The sequence below is a fragment of the Ptychodera flava genome (genome assembly GCF_041260155.1).
Source record: "Ptychodera flava strain L36383 chromosome 3 unlocalized genomic scaffold, AS_Pfla_20210202 Scaffold_25__1_contigs__length_14229661_pilon, whole genome shotgun sequence".
Taxonomy (NCBI): domain Eukaryota; kingdom Metazoa; phylum Hemichordata; class Enteropneusta; family Ptychoderidae; genus Ptychodera; species Ptychodera flava.
Window position 1 is genome coordinate 13,294,260 of NW_027248279.1, and position 18,464 is coordinate 13,312,723.

The following is an 18,464-nucleotide window of genomic DNA, read 5'->3' on the forward strand; positions in this document are numbered from 1 at the left end:
ATCGGATTCGAACCCACAACATACGGCATCAGTCGCCTAGCTGAGAGGCCTGAGACAGAACCAATCGGCTAAATCTCCACTCCCAAAAAAGAGTGGTTCAATAGCCGGCTAAGTTGTTGCATTTTTCTGACTGAGACCTCTCAACACGTTGTAGAGTTCGTGAAGCACTCACGCGCGCATGCTCACTATCATACATCGCACATACACACTTTATCGAAGCGAAGAAACGAATTTCATCGCTTTAACTGGGCGAACGATAACTGTAACTCTCACCCTGTCGCTGGCTGAAACCTTCAGACGGGTAAGCTACTTCACAAGCGAAGGGAATACAGAAGCAATGTCGATTTTATCTCAGCAAACGTGAGAGTCGTTTAGATAGGACGGAGATAGAAGGTTTTCTACAAGGAAACATTTTAGTTAGTGTTTAAGTTCATGCCCGGCATCGCTGATACGCTTCGATTCTTCCGTATGAATTCATTGAGTTATCAAACGCACAATAGTTATGAAAGTAAGCCCTGCAATTTGAAACCGAATCCCCAATGACTGTTGGCGCTGCCATAATCGATTGCTATATCTTGTACAAGTCAGGTTTGACCACATTCGCTTGCTGTTCGATACACGGCGGCCGCCTACTTTTCCAATTTCCACACCACAGTAGTCATCGCCGTGTGTCAAACCACATGCGACCTTGGGTTTAGCAATATACTTCGACAAAAGAAGCATACACGTTTGATAAAAATAGAATAATCAAAGGCAATATTTAGACACCTCTTAGTTTCAGTCTTCAGATAAGTGCGTTCACCCCTAAACTCATCTGAGCGGTATACATGTCGTGACCTCGTCAGGTGACAAGGCAAATATGCATGCGTATGCTTGGACTTTGTTCAACCACAATACCTGGGACAATTAAATAAGGCGTCGTTCCACTCAGTGGTCAGACATAATGATTTCAATGAATCTAAGCTATTCATAGCTGTAAAAGGGGAAATATTTGGTTTAAAATAGCTTCACCCAGTTCAACACTACGACTCCATTTTTTGAGGTTTTATCTGGACTCTTCGAGACAATCACCTTTAAGCACGGTAGGCACATTCTGATTATTGGTTTTGTTATCAACTTTGCTATCGTCGTCCCGAGTCACTTGTAAATGTCAGATGTTTAAAGTAACGACGTAAAGCGTCATGAACTGGTACAAAGGTAATTCCTAACTAAAGGGAAGGGTTTTAATTTCTTCAATAGTTTCTGTCCGCTTATCTTAACAGAAACAAACTCAGAAAATGGTATAACAATGTCAATTGAAAGGTAAAGTGTTCAATAAATGTAATCTTTTTATATGATAGGATACTGTTAAAGTTTCATGACAATCGACTTTATCAGGGACAAAAACGAAGCTGGGGAAATTATAATGAGATCACCACGTCAAGAATTCGCGTGCATTTAAAACTCTACTCAATAGACGCTTGAAGAGCTGCAACATCGCGCAAGTAGTTGACATGGCCAATATGTACCAAATATTGTGAAATACACGCATATGAGCTTTCGATAGAATGCACCTCGGACACAGATATTGAGACTGCAAAGTTTGCAGTACTTTTCTGATCTACCGTTTTTGTGGGCTCGTTTTATGTTTCAAAATCTCAATAGACCTTACACTGGGATGGCGGCCATTTTGAATATTAAATATCGCCAATATCGGTAGTACAAAAGTTTACACATTGACCTTCTGAAGTTTATTCTTTATTTGAACGTAAACGATTTAAAATTTGCGGAACGCATGTAAGTCTTTCCCTCTACTAGGCACGTACTACCTTAAAAATAATCATGAGGAAAGGCTTTAACGACAATTAACAGTCTGCTTTGATTAATTATACAGCACAATGCAACACTTTACCTTCAGTATAAACTTCTTTCAAATTGCTTCTGTATGTGTTACCATAAACGTTCATTTGTCATCCTTGTTGATATTTGTATAGATTATGTCTTTGCTATGCACAGTCACATTCATATTTTGATTGGCGTGACCTTAATCAATAAACCTATAACATACATTGATAACCATGAATGGTAAGAAAAAACAGTAAAAGTACATCAAATTCAATGATACTGCCAAATATAGTTTCATCGATCGGACAATATAACAACAAAACACGACAATTGCCGATAACAGAGTTGAAATTGGTGTTCCTTTAGAGAGCTTGATCTTCAGTGAAAGTGTTTACCTTTTAGTTTGCCTGTAATAAAGGCTTTGAAAAGTGTAACGCGATAGCAAGCCTGGGTTGAGATTAAGTTTGGATTATTCAATGTCATCAGCTTTTATGTGGCTTTACATATACAAGTGTTTTGACAAATCGAAAAATACGTTTAGAAAATGCATCAAGAAGCTGTTGTTGAAGTACAAAACAAAAATTCAAGTTTGCATTTTATATGAAGTTTCCCTTAAAAAAATAAAAATTGAAATAATTAACATTAAAAATTTCTGATATTTCAGTGTCAATGTATGGAGTATAATTTCACTCGGGTATATTACAGCTCAAATCCGACAAAGCCTATTTAGTAGTAACAAATTGTGAAGTTACTCTGAAACGGTAAGCAAATAACGTCCCGTGTTTTGAATGTTTGCTTAACAAATGAAAAAGGACACATGTTTTGCTTACGATTTAAACATTGTAAAAGTATTTGATTCGTTATGAAAAGTCTGAGGTTTTTAAAAGCAATGACACTTAGCTCAAACTTATCTCAATGCTATAGTTGATACGATTTCTTCGTTATAACAATGAGCACCTGTTGCTAGCGTCTTGACGACAGTAGCCTTTGTGAACTTTGACTTAATGAATGCCACCTTTGACCCAGCTCCGCGTCCTGCCATTAATTTTACGGAATGTCTATTGAGAGGAGTCTGTCAATAGACAAATCGGCTATTGACAGGCTTTATGTTGCTGGGCTGTAAGTGCTAACACCATAGGTTATCATTTGTGACCATTAGTTTACAATGTACTAATACTTCTATCCGACTTCGTAGATGCGACTCTTCATTTAACAGCCAAACGTCAGTACAGTACAATTACCTTTGTCACTCGCCAGTAATTTGATCTAGGCAGTGGCAATGGGGGGGGGGTGGGGGGCAGGAAGTTGCTAACATCGGTCTGCTCTTGTTCATTAAAAAAAAAAAATACTGAAGAACTGAAAAAATAGCACACTTTTAGCATAAATCTCTCATTTATGACGATGGATATATTAAATATGTTTCAGCTATCCTAAAATTGATAGACTTTGGTGCTCAACTTAGTTGAAATTACCTCATTGAAGCTTATAGAAAGACCATCGCGAATGTTGCAAGCATTTGTCAGCCTATATAACTTAGGTTTTTAGTACCATTTTCTTCAATTTTATCTCACGTGTTCAAAATCCTTCAATTTGGTTTGAAGTATTTCAGGATGACTTCATTAAGATTAACGTCAATTACTCATTTTGCTCATGACAACACACTACTCACTCTTATCAACACTGCTGGCTTTTGGCTTTTTGTACATGGTGATGGTTCGTAATAGCTGCGTACTTCACTCACATATGCATGACTGAGGTCATAATTTAAAGGGCCATTATTTGTAACTTTTGACCATTTTTTACTCGGAAAATTCCTTGTTGGAGGCTCATATTGTTGCAAAATGTTGTTTACGAAGAAACAAACATGATTAGTGATGTTATAGCCACATAAAACTGCTAATTTTTGTTCAAACGTGTTGCCCTTCGAGCCCGTTTGTTGACGTCTGGCATGCTCAGCGTGCTGGGGAGAACGCAGATATGGTGACGCCGCGATCACGCGAGATGTACAAGTTCACGTTTATTGCGGGATCAAAACAACATTGCGTCGTGGATTGCCAGACATCTGGCTACGCACGTGCTCGGACAATGGACTACGACGTAAGTACCGGGCATAAGTAATGAATATTTATTTTGAAATTGCTGTAAATGGCTCGCGCAGGTGCAGAAGAAAGCCTACGTTGCAATCCGCGTGTCAACAGAGTTTGTATTTCTGTCCGGACAGAAATTGAAATTTTCGTTGTAAAATCACATGTTATTTAGTTGTAGGGCACGTAATGTTTCCGAATAATATGCGATTCTCTGTTATTTGACAGGCTTTTCAACATGAGCCAGTGATCATTTCAATCAAAACTAACGGAAAAATCGCCAGAAGATACAGCTAATGGAACTTTAATGAGCATACTTTTCGGGTCAGTTGCAACATTTTGGGTCGAAAGAATCAATTTCTTTTCATAAATGGTTGATAGCTTTACATTAAATTCTGAATTTGATTCGACCTCACAAGATATTACACACTTAGTGATGACATCGGCGATTAAAAACTACTTGACCGAACTCCTCTTTTCTACAAACATTGGTTGGACAAAGCTAAGTTGTCGTAGTGTTCTCACTTTAACCCATCCTCGCGCACGTGCATTGTCATTGGTTTACACAGCAAATATTATGCAGTAGAGGACGTAGTTTGGATAAAATGTTTATTACAGAATAGGTCACTTAAAATTAAAGTATTCCTGATAGAGAAAGTTCCCTGTATGATTTGGATTATTTTGGTTTTTAAAGTCATATTCCGATCAACCGTCACAAAGATGACGAGAGAACATCGTCTCACTTCCACTGAATACCAGACGCTGCCTTCAGGATGATAAAAAAGACATAATTTGCCGACAACATCGTAACATCCAATTGAAAAAACACCATCTTCTGTTCAGATCTATGATCAGACAATTCAAACTGCCCTCGGACAGTTTTCACAGGATATGTCAAAGCTTGCATTTGCTAGGCAACAGTTCAAATTGGTTGCTTGCAACAAGGATCTCGCAAAGACCCTAGGCCATTCATCACCCAAATCAGTTCAAGCAATTAACGTTTTCTGGAAACGTAAAAACCCACAAAATAAAAAGTGTGAAGACATATGATTGCTATATAACCGTACATTGAATTTGTGCAGTTATGGAAAGGAAGTCTATCAGTTTACGTTAAAGTAACTGTTGAAATAAGATATAGGCTTAGGTAGTTTGTGATTTTTACGACATATTAGTTAGATCTGAGTCGCTGCAATCTCACAATTGATGATGATGGTGGTGCTGTTCTGTGCTAGGATGATTGCAGAGGCGGTGCAAATAAAACATTTTTTTTTCGTGTCGGAGTTGAAATTTACGGTCGGTCGAGAGGTGAGAAACACAAAAATAAAAAATGTCGCCCTTAGCCGGATACTGCAAAACGTGAAAATTGAACACGACTTAGATGTTAATATTTCATATGTTTATCTGTGAATACAATATCGTTGGAGTTTGCAATAGTGAAACAAACTTAAAAAGATTGTATCCTGAAGCTGTTCGCCCATATTGTTAACGTCTTTTTAAATTTCAACATCCTAAGTCTCTTCCATACGGTATTTATGATTTGAATCAGACTCTTTTAAAAGGTCTCTTCCCTTCTGACCAATTAATTTGTGCTCTGCTCTAACGGTGCTATACTTAGGCTGATCCAACGACTGATTGAACGTTAACAGATACGCAGTCTGTAGCGTCCCCATAACAATTAGAACAGCTTTCGTAGGTATAGTGAATGGTGATTTCAGTAGATGTCCTTGTAAAAAGCTGTTTGAGACCTAAATTTAGCAAAGCTTAGCTGGTAGTGCAACTAAAATATCTCTTGACCTTCCGCCCTAGCAAAGTCTATATCTTGATCTAGGGTGACACTGTCGGAGTAATGAAACAAGGAGATATGCTGAAACAGTTGTTTGATCAGCCTGAGTACAGGACCCGGGACAGCAGAGCACAACATTGGTGCAGAAAGCATGCAAAGAGCTATGCAAACGTTTCTTTGTCTTCATAAACATGCATCAGCGACCTTTTATTCAATCAACACTTATGGTTTATTATGCGTATTAAATATTATATCGTACTATATCACTATAGATAGTTTTGGCAAAGTCTATCAAAAGGTGCATGTATACAATTGCCTGTAAGCCGGCAATGAGCTGTATATTTACGCACTAAATTCTAAGTAGTACATAAAATCACTCGAAAATTATATTCTTTTCTGTTCAATCTGTGCATTGATTTAATCTTAATTTGCTCACAGTTTCCTTCCCACAAGTACGTTTCATATAATATGAAAGGCAACATTGTTAGGGTTTAAATCGCGCTATCATTAAAGTTACGGATCGTGTTCACTATTGGTGCTGGCAAGTGTGTTTTACAGCCTTGAAGATATGAAACCATATCATATTACCAGTGGACTATTTAATTTTACAACTTGAGAAAAACGAAGTTTCATCATTTGCAACAAGCTGGCATGTCTCAAAATCTTGATGAAAAGTCGGTAGGCATTGGAAAACTGTCTGCTTCTTTATTCTTGCCCGAATAAAGAGGTTTTTCAAAAATATTTGTGCACAAACATGACTTGTAATAACTCATTGTTAACATTGTAACGTGGCTTGTTGTAATGCGGGTAGTTATAGAGGTAGACAAGAACGGTTTAAAATATGACAACAAATTTACAATTTAGGTAATATGACTTGGTTAATAGTCTAAAGTAATGTCTTTGAAAGTGAGTGATCCAAATTATTGACAGTGTGAATCACTAAAAACCTACCCTGAACTCACTTTTATTGTATGAAAATGAAACTACTATCCTTAGCATAGAGGCGTACATAGCGTACACCTTTACTGGCAACCTCTGGATGCCGTCGGAAATTATGTTTGTTTGTTGTTTTTTTCAGTTTTGCACCATGGCTGATAACACTGCGTCTGAGGGTAACAACAGTCAGCGGCAAGATAACACACTGGCACAGCAAATGGGAAAAGCCCTCGTTGTCTTTGATTCTTGGGATACTGCGAAATACGGTCTTCCAGAATTTCACAGAAATCTTTTCAAAGATATCTGCTCAAGACAAAAGGGAAGCTTGGAAGGGTTTGCTACTGTGCTTGATATCACTGTTAATGAAGCACAGGTCGGAGATGCAGAACAAGCTGGCATAACCTTGATCCCTGCTAAAAGAATTGAGAATCTTGATGCTGAGGGGGACCCTATTAATATTCGCTGGCTGTACTGCCATAGAAGTTACTACACCGATTTGCAGAACCTTGACAACGTCAAATTCGTCATCGGGTATGCCCCATCCACTGCTGATGCTGCTGCTAACATCCGTAAGACTCTGTTTCCTGACGCCAAGCTTTACCAAATCAACGTACTTCATCCTGGTCATTGTGCGAAGGAAACAATCAATAACCAGCAGAAATTCCAGAGTGATATGCTAAGGATGGCAAAGGAAGCTGATGCCGTGATTTCAATCGGTCCGTGTATGCATGATTATTTTGAAAATGTATACAGAGCAGCGGAAACTACAATTAGCCACATCTTTCTGCTACCAAAGACTGGAAATTGTTACAGCCAACAGAGAGTAACTGCACCGAAGAACATCAAACAACTCGTTATACTGTCCTATGGCTACATAAGCTCCAATATCGAGGAGGACCTTTGCGAATATGATGAACTTGCAGCAGTGGTTGACATGATTGCACGTGATCAGAACGTTTTTGGACTGAGAACTGTAATATGAATGTATTACTAGGTGTCTCTGTACAATTTGTTAAGGACATAGAGAGATTTCTGGAAAGAAAATGAAGAGTACATCATTGAAATTGAATATCATTGCCAGCTGTTCGATTATCGACTTAATATCCCATCTCCGCCAATGTCACATTTGTCTCCTTCCTCACAGTAAGATGGACTTTGGATTTATGGTTTAGAAAGCATAGCAGTCGGTGTGCCTACCTACCTGAATAAGCAATCGCAACTGAGCTACTATATTGATGAATGTTTCTACAATAATGGCAATTACAGTCTGGTCGAAGATAACGAGGCATGGGGGAAAAGAGTAGTGAAGGTGATCCAACATGCTGATGACACATACGAGCATGCTTTGAAGTTGAAGAAAGACTTCATGAAAAGCGAACAGATAGAGCAGAGTTATGCTAGAGTAGCTGACTTGTTAACGGCCGACTCAGTACCATCAGAAAGTAAGTATACAAAAATAAGTTGCGTTCTTAAAGTTTTGAGAATATAATCACATGTAATTGAATGAGAAGCGGCCATTCTTTTTATGTACAAGTTATTTTAGACAGTGACTCTGCAACGAAATGATTATTCTTGTCCTTCTTACACAGATATGTTGCACTTAAGTAAGGTTGTTATTTCCTTAATTTTGACAAGAGTTTGTGTTTACTTTCTGTCAATTAGCTCTTGACATAGACGTTACTCTGGATTTGAGTACAAGACTACTGTATCGACAAAAGCTGGTGGATCAATTGGAGGTGCTGAAGAAGCAAAACCCAGTTGATGACTCAAATATCGCAATGGTAGAGAAACGCATACACCAAATTGATTTGGTAGAGAAACGCATACAGGAAATGGCTGAAGAAATTGCCAGGAAAGTAGCAAATGGTGACATCAAGGAAATCAACATACGTATCCAACGAAAACAATTCGGAATCTACTGTATCAGCAATTTACATGCAAGTTCCCTCGGAATGGCGGTCAACTTCCTGGGTATACTCTATCTCTACAGATTCAAGTCAGCCTGTCACAATGGTAGATTTGCCAAGGCATTTGAACCATTGCTGATAACTGATGAGATGAGAGAGCTGGCTAAGAGATTCAACATTCCATTGAAACTCAAAGCCACCTATGACCAGCAACAGTTTGATGCCATTGACCACTTTTTCTGTCAACGTAAGTTTCAAACAACGAGTGTGATCACATATTAAGAGTTGCACCACAACCGTGTCAATGCATGATATTTTGTTCAGATTACTAAATGCGTAAAAGTAATTTAGGATTTTTCTGCTAATGAGATAAAAATAGGCAGATACATCGATAATGTCAGTGTTTGAAAGACATTTGGTGGTCAAGATAATGTTAAAGGTGACAAAACTCATTACTGTCAGTAATATTTACCCCTTAGGATATGGAATACCTAATGTGAGTGGTCAGTTTGCTGAATCAGGGGCTAAATTGTATATGCCACGTGACAGTGATCTCAATCACGGACGTTCGGGAGATATTCAAAACTTTGCAATGGTGGAGAGAGAAAGTCTGGGGAGAGCATCAGACGTTGATACCATTATGAGGGACAGCGAAGTTGAGCATGAGGTCAGTTTGAGTATCATAAATTGATTTTTGTTATGAATGCTTCTATAAGTGACATCATTATATACTTACCATTAAACACTTTGAATCATAATAATAGATAGATTTATCAGAATTCACTCAAACGTATTCTATTGGTGTATATGTCAAACAGACTTACTAAACATTGCTTTGACTAATGGACGAATGGATGCAGTAAATCAAGAGTAAATCATTTCAATTGCATAAACAAAGATACTTGTCACTTACTTTTAGCTCATATTAACATGAAACTTTTCACTTTTGGCAATTTTACAACTTTTAGTTCTCATTGACATATTAATTTCAAGTTGTCACCAATCGTGCAAAGCCATAAAATCCTTTTCTTTGTGCTGTATTATATAGTCTAAAGAGCCACACTTCACGGGGCCAAGGCTTGAAGAAGCAGTGCTTGCAGCTGGTGACAAATCTGGAGTAACAGGTTGGACAAGATCTTATGCTTCCGCAGTGCCCTTTTCAAACACACTTTATGTACCGATGAAAATGAATTACCTACTTGACCAAATTCATTTACAATAAATGCAATTTACAATAAAAATAGATTAACAAAATTCATTCACAAATTTTCAAATATACCAGGATTTTGGCATCATCGACTATATTTCATCTACATGAAATCTTTATACATCTACCTGCAATTTTAGACTTACATTTAACTCTCATCATTATGAGTGTATATCCACTTTATATGATTGCACAAAAACATACTAGTATTGATGAATTATTGTTATATTCCTTTTCATTATACATTAAATCATGTGAAGAAATGTCAAATCCAACACTTAATTAGGTAATAAATATTCAGGAAAGCTTGCAACCAAGATTGTAAGATTTTATGACTAATCAATCATGAAATTTCCAAAAATTCAGAATATTCAAATCACAATCTCGCAAAAGAGGGATTGTGGGTAAATCAATTTCAATTTTTATGGAGAATTAAGACACCCTACCATATAAAAATTATGTGAGAACACTTGAAAATGAATGTTTTAAAATTTAACTTTATAAAGAGTATTAACATTGTCTTCTTCACTAAAGTCATAATTCAAAACTGTATTATCTAATCCTAAAACTGCTACTGTAGATTGCTGCGTTTATAGCTACACAAGTAAGCTTCTATCTTGGACTTGAACTTTACAGCACTGCTTTTCTACATATTACAGATACACAATTACTAGTTTTCAAAGCCATCAAAGCCTACAGACTCCTTCCATCTGCTGAGATGTACCTACCTACCATATTCAATGTTGACAACTACACAGCACTGAGAGGAGATCAGTGGGACTTCATACAATTCATGGTTAAGATGACAGAGAAGATTCAACACATCCTATCCACCAGACAGGAGATCTTGTCAGTGCTGGGAGTTAGAGAGTTCTTTGTCACTGACATTGACTGTGAAACACATGATTTGTATGGTAAGATGACCTGACTCTGTAAGATGTTTGAAAGGTGGCAATCCACTTTATACCCCTGTCAATTGACTTGTTAGGATTTAAGCCCCACTAGCTGTAACTCTTGAAACGTTTTGTTCTCAGAAAATCTTCCTTTTCTCTTTTGGTTTTCTCTGAATTCTACCTTCTAAAGGGATATGGGCTGTTACTATAATAGGAAACCATTCCTTTGTGACACATTTGAAAAGAAGTAAATTCAAATTTGAACGGAAATTTTGATTTCCCATCATTTTTAAAAATTTAATATTACAAAGGAAACAGGGCATACAATGTCACAGTTGAAAACATCCACCCCTTTGCTTTACATGGGACTACTCTATGTAGTTTACATGAAGATTTCAGGGCAGATGTGCAGAGTAAGGGTCTTCACTTTTCTTCATGGGCTGCAATTTAAATGTTTTGGCAAAATATAATCTAGTGTAATCTTTATCTTGATCAAAATTGTATTATACAGTCCATGCGGGTAGTTAATAATACGTGTATACGCACACCTAAAGTAGTACATTCTCACAAACTTAGCTTGAAAGCAGAATCAATACAAGGATGCTAAAAGATACAGTCAGTGGGGCTTTAGTGTTATTTTACACACAATGACTTTAACCATGTCTTCTGTTTGCAGGTCTGGCAGATCAATTTCTCAAACACGGCAAAGCACCACTGTGTATCAAGTCATCAGCTAAACCCTATAGTCTACGTGCTAGGAGTTTGATTCCATATAAAGTCAGTCACACACTGGTACATGTAGATCAGAAGGGTCAAAGGTCATTAGAGTTAGATCTGACAGACAGGAATGAAGCATTCAAACTTGCACTGACACAAAGGGAAGAGGAAATCACTAAATTAATGAGAAATTTATCAACAGTAGAAAATAGGGTAAGGCAGCTAGAGAGTGAAAATACAGCACAGAACCAAGCTGTGCAAGAAAAGAAAAATCTAGAGTTGCAACTAGAACATGCTAAGCAGGAAGTAGAAATTGTACAGGGTCTGTTAAAGACAGAGAAAGAGGAATTTAAAAAAGCAGAAACAGCTTGTACAAAAGCTGCATTAGATTCAAGGCAAATTCAAGATAAGCTTACCATAGCAATGCAGGAAAAAAGTAATCTGGAACAACGACTTGAAAATTTAGAAAAGGAAGCAATAAAAGTGCAAGATTTGAACAAGAAACAGCAATCTGAGCTTGCTAGGGCAGATGAAAAAATAACAAGTCAGCTTGTGAGAATTAAAGAATTAGAATCCAAAGGTAAACAAAGTGAGATTCCCAGAGTAGATAAGAGTACATGTACACCATCATTGCCTGAGGAGACTCTGGAACAGATATCAGAAGCCATATCAACAGGTAAGGTGATGAATATGGTGTCAATGTGTTAGATGGAAAGATATGTGAGATCATTGTATACACTCTAGATATCAATATTCCAATAGGCAACCACAATGGTTGCCCTATATACAAATTGTACTAGTCTACATGTGAAATGTATTCATGGTAATTTCAATATATAAGTAGAGATAAAAAAGCACTGTTTACATTAGAACAATGAGCTTGCTTTTAGTCAAAGACCAAATCTTTATATTAATATAATCTAACCTAGGATATATTTTGCATAAAAAGCTACTACATGTAACACCATTATAAACCAGCTGAGATTTGATTTTTTCATCTCCACCACACTGATGCTGCTGCAAACTGAAGAGACTAAGAAATGAAGTAATGTAAACTGTTGTTCTCAATATTCTAAATCAGAGAACACCAATCAGAGTGCAGACTATATGTCATATGATTGATATACCTTTGTCTTTCATTCATTTCTATGCATTAATACATTCATGCATGCGATATAACCTTTGCTCAGCATCACCAGAATCCAAGATGAAAGCATCAGACAAAAAGGGCTTCTGCTATGTCTGAAACACCATACAACTTTTTGTTTCAGAGGAAACTTCTTCCAGTGTTGAACCAAAGCCTATTGGTGGTACAAAGTACATTGGTACGATGAAGCCAGTTGAGGGTAAACATGGAGGTAAGAGTTGGACAAGTCTGAGTGATTGTTTGTTTGTATCGATATACTGTGTATTTTAGGCTAAAAAAGTATGTATGTCATTTGGCAAGATGGGCGAGTTCATAGATAAGACTTTGCTAATTACAGTTGGTTGGATGGAGGAGGGGGATATCTTATCCCTATCTTACAATTTTTTGGAATGATTGTATATTCTGTTGTGAATTGCAACATATATGTTTCAAAGGATATGAATGCATTTGTTATTATCAACTGACAATATGTTCATCAAAGTTTTCTGAGTACAATGTCCAATATAGCAATTCTAATGGCATAAGTATTTTACAATGACTGCGTAATAAGCTGACCTTGAAGTTGAAGGGGACCAAATTACATCACAGATATTTTGATATTTTGAAACAGGAATTTGCTTTAATCTGTCTTAATCAATGCTTTGATCATCAAGGGTATCATGCAATCAAAATCAATGTACAAGTATCAGATGTTTTCTACATCAAAGACTTTTAAGAAATGTAAACTCGAGATGAACTTACTGTCATTTCTATCATATCACACCTAATCACTTCAAAATATACTAAGGAATATTTTTTTTTCTCATGTTTATTTTTTCACCTGTAACCAAAGTCCGTTATCATTCAATCATAACCAAGTATGTATTACTACAGAAATGGTAATTTTTACTTTGATTGAGTAAAACATGAAAACATGTCAGGCTGCTAATTCACCTTGACGTTGACTGTAAACACAATCAAGAATAGATCCAGTCATTCCATTGTAAAGTTGATGTCTTGTAGTGAATAACTGCGTGATGATCTCATTGCTTGCCATTAGAGTCTCCTTCAATCTGTGAACAAACAATAATGATCAAGGGTATTTATAGTATCTGCAAAGTTGATCCAAGTATCTCAGTGTGAAACATATGAAAGTTTGCTAATAATATCTACCTTTGAAAAGTATTCTATTCCAGTACTTGGGGAAGCAGTATCACGATACCATCTGAAAGCTAAATTATCATAATATGAATTTAGCTATTGGGCTAATTGTAGCCTGATTACACTATTTAACGATATGTTGATGTGTGACTCAAGTTTACTGTTATCATCACCTCATTAAATGTTCATCCTTAAGTAGTCTAAAAGGCCCAGGTCTGTGTATCTAGACATGCTTTCAGGAGATGAACAAGAGACTATGGGTGACATTAAAATCAACTAGATAGAGAAACAGCGTCAAACTTTAGATTATTTGCCCTCTAAGGAACCAGTGCTTCTGTGAAATGCTGTTGTACATGTAATGACACCTAAATCAATGACAAATTTCAGGTAAAAAAACCATTCAGCTGAAAGAACTGCAATGTTGTATGATTTACTTGTGCTTAAATTCTGCTTGCAGGATACTGTTTATAAATGTATGAAACATAAATATCTGTTGTGAGAATGTTTCTTTGTCCTGATGTACCCAGAATGATCTGAATGACCTCATTCAGCTATATATACAGCATCACCAGTTAAAACTTGGAAGTGATCTGTTATTCAGTTCAATCATTTATCAGGTGATCACTATGGCTACAGAATAAAAAGTTGAGACGAATGCGGCTATCAATAATCGTACTGAAGTTACATTCTGTATGTTTACATGGACAAAGTCTAGCATGTATGACACATTAGCTCAACATACTCAGTGGAATGCCTCAAATTTATGCAAAATGTAGCAATTGAATTGTGAGACTTTTGATACTGATGATCTTTACTGAAACAGCGTTATATGCAGCATATCAGAAACTTTTCGCCAATATTTAGCTGAACTCCATTGTCCTTATTATTTTCAAACAGCCAATTAAGTAGAGAATGGCACTATATTTTTAGACTCCTTAACTTTCTGTAAATAATAACTAATTACCAATCACCTATAGCCTTATATATCTGCGTTCAAAAAAAATGGTTAGTGGGGGATTTAGGGCTGGAGGAATCGCAATTGAAATCTTCCTTTTTTTCAGATCCCCCTCAATACCCTCAAAAATTTTCAAGTCCCCGTCTATATGATCAAAAATTTCAAAGTCTCTCCCCTAATTATCATGTAGGCACAGTGAGTTGAATACTTTTTGCTTACCTTTCAGTTTTCAAACTAGAACTTCATCTGATTTGCTATAACATAAAAAACTTTCTCTCCCCATGACAAGTTTGGTGATGAACTGAAAAAAGTAAAAATTATGTTAAAAGTTGAGAATTTTAACAGGTACAATGTGGTGTGACGTTGTGCAATGATCGAGGCAAATTAGACATATCTGAGTAAATGAATATCTTTCTGTCATAACAATGATGTTCAATATTTTGTAATCTCTGATTTTCACTGTACATCCAAATAAAAATTTCCGGAAATAGCCGATCTTCGTTCCGAGAACGAAGAACACAACCCTGGTCTGATCCGGGAGCAGACGAGAACAAGATGGCGGAAACCAGCCGCGCGAAAATGAAAATGTTAGTGCTATGTTGCTATTGTATGAAAAACGTCTCAGGATACAAGTCGAGATAGGTGAATTATTATTACAAGTTTGATCTTTCCAAACATGTGATGTTTTTCGTTTTTGGTGTGTTGTCGAAAATTTTTGAGAGTAAACTGTTGTACAAATACAACGAACGTCTTCAACGTAATATTTGGGTAAAGCTTATGTATGAACGATGATTAAAATATAGCGCTACCACTATAGAAACAGGATCTCCTTCATGACAGTTGTCTGTTGCCGTGACTATAATCACATTTGTACCAAGTTCAGCCAAAGCGAGGCTGTGTCGTTTGGTCGTCAAGAACAAGAACAGCTATCGGAAGCTCGCCCTCGTCGGATGTTCTCCTGACGAGAACGGTTATATATGCCCAAACGCACCCGTTAATACTGTTAATTACTGTTATTATCAGTGATAATATGTATATACCCGTGAATTACTGTTACCTACTGTATCTACTGTTCATAGCTATTAATACTGTTAATTACTGTTATTATCAGTAATAATATGTATATACCCGTGACTACCCTGCCACAGACAACAGCAGGTTTGCAGCAAAGTTGGTGTCAAATGGTCAAAGTGCAGAAGGTGTATGCATTCCTTGACATGAAAAATGACTTGTAACTGACAAATAGTGAATGTGATAAAAGACCAACTGCTTTTACTAGTGCTAGTCACTAATATTGTACTGAATTTGTTCCCTCATTGGAAATCAGTGAACAAGGACTATACAGTCAGTTCACTTTTTGAAAACATAGATAACCAGATATGAACTGAAAATGCTCACCTGTTTCATTATATATTGCATTTATGTGCAAATTTGAACCTTTTGAATTAGGAATTGGCTGAAGTAAAAATGTTAAATGACTTTCAATAATGTTGTGGTATCATAGTATCTTTAATGTACAGACCTACCGGTATGTTCACAGCACTGTACACACTCTATACAGACCTGTGTTCACAGCACTGTACACACTGTATACAGACCTGTGTTCACAGCACTGTACACACTGTATACAGACCTGTGTTCACAGCACTGTACACACTGCATACAGACCTGTGTTCACAGCACTGTACACACTGCATACAGACCTGTGTTCACAGCACTGTACACACTGCATACAGACCTGTGTTCACAGCACTGTACACACTGCATACAGACCTGTGTTCACAGCACTGTACACACTGCATACAGACCTGTGTTCACAGCACTGTACACACTGCATACAGACCTGTGTTCACAGCACTGTACACACTGCATACAGACCTGTGTTCACAGCACTGTACAGACTGCATACAGACCTGTGTTCACAGCACTGTACACACTGCATACAGACCTTTGTTCACAGCACTGTACACACTGCATACCTGCAGACCTTTGTTCACAGCACTGTACACACTGCATACAGACCTGTGTTCACAGAGCACTGCACACACTGCATACAGACCTGTGTTCACAGCACTGTACACACTGCATACAGACCTTTGTTCACAGCACTGTACACACTGTATACAGACCTGTGTTCACAGCACTGTACACACTGCATACAGACCTTTGTTCACAGCACTGTACACACTGTATACAGACCTGTGTTCACAGCGCTGTACACACTGCATACAGACCTGTGTTCACAGCACTGTACACACTGCATACAGACCTGTGTTCACAGCACTGTACACACTGCATACAGACCTGTGGTTTTCACAGCACTGTACACACTGCATACAGACCTGTGTTCACAGCACTGTACACACTGTATACAGACCTGTGTTCACAGCACAGTATGCACTTCATACACAGACCTGTGTTCACAGCACTGTACACACTGCATACAGACCTGTGTTCACAGCACTGTACACACTGCATACAGACCTGTGTTCACAGTACTGTACACACTGCATACAGAGTTGTGTTCACAGCACTGTACACACTGTATACAGACCTGTGTTCACAGCACTGTACACACTGCATACAGACCTGTGTTCACAGCACTGTACACACTGCATACAGACCTGTGTTCACAGCACTGTACACACTGCATACAGACCTGTGTTCACAGCACTGTACACACTGCATACAGACCTGTGTTCACAGCACTGTACACACTGCATACAGACCTGTGTTCACAGCACTGTACACACTGCATAGAGACCTGTGTTCACAGCACTGTACACACTGCATACAGACCTGTGTTCACAGCACTGTACACACTGCATAGAGACCTGTGTTCACAGCACTGTACACACTGCATACAGACCTGTGTTCACAGCACTGTACACACTGCATACAGACCTTTGTTCACAGCACTGTACACACTGCATACCTGCAGACCTTTGTTCACAGCACTGTACACACTGCATACAGACCTTTGTTCACAGCACTGTACACACTGCATACAGACCTGTGTTCACATCACTGCACACACTGCATACAGACCTTTGTTCACAGCACTGTACACACTGTATACAGACCTGTGTTCACAGCACTGTACACACTGCATACAGACCTGTGTTCACAGCACTGTACACACTGCATACAGACCTTTGTTCACAGCACTGTACACACTGTATACAGAGTTGTGTTCACAGCACTGTACACACTGCATACAGACCTTTGTTCACAGCACTGTACACACTGTATACAGACCTGTGTTCACAGCGCTGTACACACTGCATACAGACCTGTGTTCACAGCACTGTACACACTGCATACAGACCTGTGTTCACAGCACTGTACACACTGCATACAGACCTGTGGTTTCACAGCACTGTACACACTGCATACAGACCTGTGTTCACAGCACTGTACACACTGTATACAGACCTGTGTTCACAGCACAGTATGCACTTCATACACAGACCTGTGTTCACAGCACTGTACACACTGCATACAGACCTGTGTTCACAGCACTGTACACACTGCATACAGACCTGTGTTCACAGTACTGTACACACTGCATACAGACTGTGTTCACATCACTGTACACACTGTATACAGACGTGTGTTCACAGCACAGTACACACTGCATACAGACCTGTGTTCACAGGACTATACACACTGCATACAGACCTGTGTTCACGCACTGTGCACACTGTATACAGACCTGTGTTCACAGCACTGCACAATGTATACAGAACTGTGTTCACAGCACTGTACACACTGTATACAGACCTGTGTGCACAGCACATGTACACACTGCATACAGACCTATGTTCACAGCACTGTACACACTGCATACAGACCTATGTTCACAGCACTG

General features: G+C 38.0%; 1 protein-coding gene across 1 annotated transcript in view; it reads left to right on the plus strand.

The window, feature by feature from the left end:
- The first annotated feature begins 971 nt into the window (after positions 1–971).
- LOC139125446 (uncharacterized) overlaps positions 972–18,464 on the plus strand; it is a 36,783-nt gene continuing 19,290 nt past the window's right edge. Inside the window, exons 1-8 of the mRNA XM_070691527.1 lie at positions 972–1,082; positions 6,770–8,069; positions 8,290–8,781; positions 9,014–9,201; positions 9,583–9,658; positions 10,401–10,655; positions 11,311–12,027; positions 12,623–12,709. Of these exons, the coding sequence (XP_070547628.1) occupies positions 7,994–8,069; positions 8,290–8,781; positions 9,014–9,201; positions 9,583–9,658; positions 10,401–10,655; positions 11,311–12,027; positions 12,623–12,709 (1,891 nt within the window). The 5' untranslated portion in view covers positions 972–1,082; positions 6,770–7,993. The remainder of the gene's footprint in view (positions 1,083–6,769; positions 8,070–8,289; positions 8,782–9,013; positions 9,202–9,582; positions 9,659–10,400; positions 10,656–11,310; positions 12,028–12,622; positions 12,710–18,464) is intronic.